The 4,932-nt window shown below is 37.2% G+C and overlaps 1 protein-coding gene across 2 annotated transcripts; it reads left to right on the forward strand.

Moving 5' to 3' along the window:
• Window positions 1-2,738: 2,738 nt before the first annotated feature.
• Window positions 2,739-4,932, forward strand: LOC132185672 (ankyrin repeat-containing protein ITN1-like). 2 transcript variants are annotated; one of them, XM_059599439.1, is made up of 3 exons: window positions 2,739-3,523; window positions 3,873-4,441; window positions 4,561-4,652. In XM_059599439.1, exons 1-3 carry the CDS (start codon window positions 2,933-2,935, stop codon window positions 4,580-4,582), a joined length of 1,182 nt encoding a protein of 393 aa, XP_059455422.1. In that variant the 5' UTR covers window positions 2,739-2,932; the 3' UTR covers window positions 4,583-4,652. The 2 variants fall into 2 exon arrangements, with proteins under 2 accessions (XP_059455422.1, XP_059455421.1); XM_059599438.1 differs by having other exon boundaries at window positions 3,873-4,932.

The raw sequence follows: 4,932 nt of genomic DNA on the forward strand, positions 1-4,932 counted from the left end.
TAAATTAATCAATGCTAATTTAATAGTAAATTTCAACCTACCTGTGAGCAAAGGTTGCATCACGCATGAAATTTACTCTTTATTAATAGGACTAATAAATTTAACATTAATAAATAAAATTCTCCGTACCTGTGGGCCTAAGAGAAATTTTATTTTTAAAGTTAAATTTACTATCTTATTCTAATTAAGTCATAAAAATAATAACGTCCCTGTGGGGATTAGTAATTAAATTTATGAATTAATTACAACATGATGTTAATTTTCTTTCTGAAGTTCACATATATAATCTTGATGCAATTATCATTATAAAATCGGGATGCTGTGGCTCTCCCAAAATTATTATGATAATCACGACTTCATTAACATCCAATAACTGTATAGATTTCAAAATAAAGTTCCCAAGAATAAAAGACAAAATCAACATGTTAGTGGGTAAATAGTATTTTTCAAAAGTACAACCGGATAGTGTTCCAAAAAAGTGAGGGGGCGCACAATGGCATACTTAAATCCCAAGACTTTCCTTGCTAAAGCTTTCCGATTGCAATCTTTGGATAGTACCATAAACATTCACCAACATATTGGTTTACTTAATTATTCTCAAGTCCAGGCATCAAGCAATTTATATTTAAACAATATAAATAAAAAGAATATATTTAATCTTAAGTCCATGCATTAAAGAAATAACAACTTCAATGCTAAACAATTTAAATAATAACATATATTAAATTGCAATACAAAAGCATGTGAAAATGCATGGCCTAGTGTCTTAGGTCCCTTTACCTTGAGAGCCCAAGTTCTAATCCCACAAGAGCACAAGGCCCAAATGTTTTTTTTTCTTTTTTCTTTTTTTGAATCCGTATGGGCTTGGATCTGCTTTCTTTATCGGGTTGGGCCACCTAATTGGGTGTTACGGGTCAGCCCACTTAATTACCCAAGTTTTTTTTTATTTTTTATTTTTTTTATTATTATTTTTTTTTAAACTGTATCGGGCATGGGTTAAAATAAACCTATACCTAGTGGCCCAAAAAACACTAGACCCGGTGCCTTACGGGTTAAAAACCCTACCCGGATCCTTAACTCCCCAACCCAGAAATACCATAACCCTAGCCGCCGCCCAGTTTTTCTTCTTCCTCATGCCTGCCGCCGCCACCTTCCTCATGCGTCAGCCACCAAGGGCCGATGCTCTGACTAGATGATAGGCGCCTCATGTAGGGCCGCCGCCATCAACCTTTATAGGCGATCCCCGGCGAAGAGCCGCCATCTCGGCACATCCTTACGCGAGCAAACGGTGGTCGTTCTCACCCTGCAACGGCATCCTAATGCCAGACCCGAAGCGGTGCACTCCGTCGCAGATCCTCCCGCATCAGCCGTTCGGCTGCCGCCGTTAATCCTTATGGGCGGTCCGTGATGGACCGCTCCTCACTATACGCAGCAAACCTCCTGTAACCTGAGTAGGGGTATTACCTGTCCCGCCCGTTCATAGCCAAAGAGCAGATCCTTACGCGGCAGTTGAGTATAGCTGCCCAGACAAGCATATCAGCCCCAAACGAGCACATCAACCCCAGACGACGCCGGCTGGCAGGAAGTCGTGGCGCCGTGGCATTGTCCAAACCGGCTTCATCGCCGTCACCTTTATGGCCAGAGACCAGCGCTGACGGCATTGGGAACGGGTGCCCAATGGCTTCCTTGGAGCTTGCCGGTGTCCTCTGCGCCGGTGGCCAGAGAATCGGCCAACACCAATTGCTCTTGCTTTCAGGGCTCAGGTTCACGATGGTGTGTACAAATGGTTCTCCGGCACAAGGGCAATATGGTCAAGTCTCAAAAAATAAACAAATCAGTGTATCCAAATGGACCAAAACTAAACACGCATATTTTGTGAGTTTCATGTTGCTCACCATATTTTGTTTCAATAATTAAATAAACAAAATGAATATTATTGAAACAAAAATAAAAATTTACAGCAGGCATATCTAAAAATTGGAGTGAGCAAATATAGCCTAGAAAAGGCTATGATGCCACATGTAAGAATTCAATATATAATTAAATGCTAATCAATATAAATTACCAGTGTAAATAATTCAATTATATAAGTACATCCGGCCAATGCTTTGCTCAAGCGAAATGAAAAAGACTTCTCAGCAAAAAATCTCGAAAACTTAAAAAAATAGTGAGAGGTTCTTCTAACTTATGCCTACCAGTGACTGCCAATTGATGGAATACACTAAATAAGTAGGTCAGGGACCCTCAATTAGAGCTGGTACTTAATTATTCCTCCCATCAAGGAATAAAAATCAAATAAATAATCAATACAAATTATTTGATTCCACAAAATAAAATCAATAATAAATTCAAATATTTGTTTCCACAAGAATTAAATCAACAATTTAATTTAGAATATTTGATTTCGCAAGATAAGCTTTAATTGGAATAAATCACTGAACACCGTAATTATATATATATTTTATAATCATAATAATATATGTGACATAAAGGACATACCTTAAATGATATTTCTTATATAATTGACATGCTCACATTTTAGTTTTGTTTTGTTTTTTTTTTGCTTTTTTTGTTTTTTTTTTTTTTTTTTTTTGCAGGTTAATTTGTATCTTCTGCATTATTTCTAACAATATCTACATGCTTTTTCACGGATAAAAGAGACTGGAGAAAATCTTCCACAAGAATAGTACTCATCCACTAGATTATAACGTGTCTTAATTTGCTTCTCTTTTCATTCTCCATTATTCCAAGAACGAGATGTCAAACAGTGGGCCATTTATGTTCTTCTTCATTCTTATGTTGAATAAGAATGAAAGCACGTAATGAAGGGAGGAAAGATCGTGAGTCTTTCCCCTTTATATTGGTCATGAGCTCTAGTAAGTGTAAAACTTCTTGTTGAAGTTACTTCAATCTTCACATTCACAAGTGAAGGATGGATAGAATGCATGTTGAAGAAGAGAATATGGTTGCACTCTATCAAGCCTCTCTCAATGGGTGTGTAAGCACCTTGAACACCTTGATCCAAACGGATCCACTTCTCCTTAATAAAGTTTCACTCACATCTTTTAGTGAGACCCCCTTACACATTGCAGCTTTGCTTGGCCACCTTGAATTTACTAGAGTTCTTGTCAGCAAAAAATCTAAACTTGCAGAAGAGGTAGACTCGTCGGGACGAACTCCTCTCCACTTGGCTTCTGCTGAGGGCCACACCGAGATTGTAAAAGCATTGTTGCAAGCAAATACAAGTGTTTGCTTTTCTTTTGATCAAGATGAGAAAATTCCTCTCCACTTTGCCGCAATGAAAGGAAGAATAGAGATCATAAAAGAGTTAATTATTGCTCAACCAGAGTCCATCAGGGTGAATCTCAATGGAGACAGTGTTTTGCACTTGTGTGTTCGCTACAATCATTTGGATGCTCTGAAATTGCTAGTGGAATCTGCTGATTGCGATGAATTTCGCAACTCCAAAGACCATGATGGTAACTCAACATTGCATTTAGCTGTGATGCTCAAACAAATTAAGGTGCGTTAACTATGTCTATGGCTACTCTCTTAGAAATGTTTTTGTTTTTTTGTTTTTTACTTTTTATTTTATTTTTTATTTTTTTATTGTGATGTAAAGCAGCACACTATCAAGAAATGATTTGAGATCTAGACTTCTTGGTTTTCCTTCCCTTCTACGTCAGTTTGTTTGTATTTATAAATTAGGACTCAATGTTTAAATTGGAAGAAGATATATTTGTAGAATAAGTAAAAACATCATTCAATGTGGTTAACTTAAATTTTTTTGGTTTTTCTTTTTTTTTTTGAAGTGCTTTTAGAGTTTTCTGTTAGTATAGTTTGGCTGAAACAATAGTGTGGTGATGGTGCAGGCCATAAAATACTTACTTTCATTAGCGGAAATAAAAAGAGATGCTAATGCCATGAACAAGATTGGTTACACAGCTTTAGATGTCGTAGAGATCTGTCCAAGAGACTTTAAATGTTTTGAAATCCAAAGCATTTTAAAGGAAGCCGGTGTCAAAAGATCAATCGATCTAAATTCTTCCCTACCATTAACACCGAGTCGTATTGTTACTATTGATGAAGCTCGACTAGCACTGTCTAGACAGCCAACTCGATCAAGTTTCAGGAGATGTTGGGGATACGTGTGTTCATCATTAGTAAAACACTTGAAGTACCAGGAAAATTGGATCGAGGAAACACGTGGTACATTGATGGTAGTGGCCACTGTGATTGCAAGCATGGCTTTCCAAGCTGGAATCAGTCCACCAGGTGGCGTTTGGCAACAAAATACATCCAATTCCACCGGTTCCAATTGTGGGGAAGATGATATATGTCAAGCTGGCAAAGCAGTTTTATCTTATTCCAGTTCCAATTTAAATGAATACCGATATCGATCCTTCATATCTTGCAATACCATCTCGTTCATTGCATCTGTGTGCGTCCTATTTTTAGTCATTAGTGGATTTCCTCTTACGACCAACTTCTTTATTTGGTTTTTGACTTTAAGCATGAGTATCTCAGTCGCGTCCATGACATTTGCCTATTTATTTGCAGTGGCTTTGGTGACCCCGGTTGAAGTATTTTCTGTATATGGCTCATTGGTCGACATATTAGCAGAGATTTGGTTTGGAGTGATTGTGATTGTTATTGTGACTCACATTATTCGCCCACTCTCTTGGATGGTGAAGAAGTTGCGTAATTTTAGACGCAAGTCAATAACGGGTCAAGCATAAAACCAAGCTAATGTCTAAGAGGAAAATTCGGGTGATCATAATTTGGGTTTAGTATTTTAGAATAAAAATATTATCAAGTTATTGATAAGAAAGAAGTTGTTAGGGGTAAGGTTTAGGTAATCTCATTGTAATATTTGTCTTTAGGCCGTTTATTGATATATATGTTCATTAGTCATTGAATTCTACTAGGATT

This window comes from Corylus avellana, chromosome ca6, assembly GCF_901000735.1.
Source record: "Corylus avellana chromosome ca6, CavTom2PMs-1.0".
In the NCBI taxonomy this organism is placed as follows: Eukaryota; Viridiplantae; Streptophyta; class Magnoliopsida; order Fagales; family Betulaceae; genus Corylus; species Corylus avellana.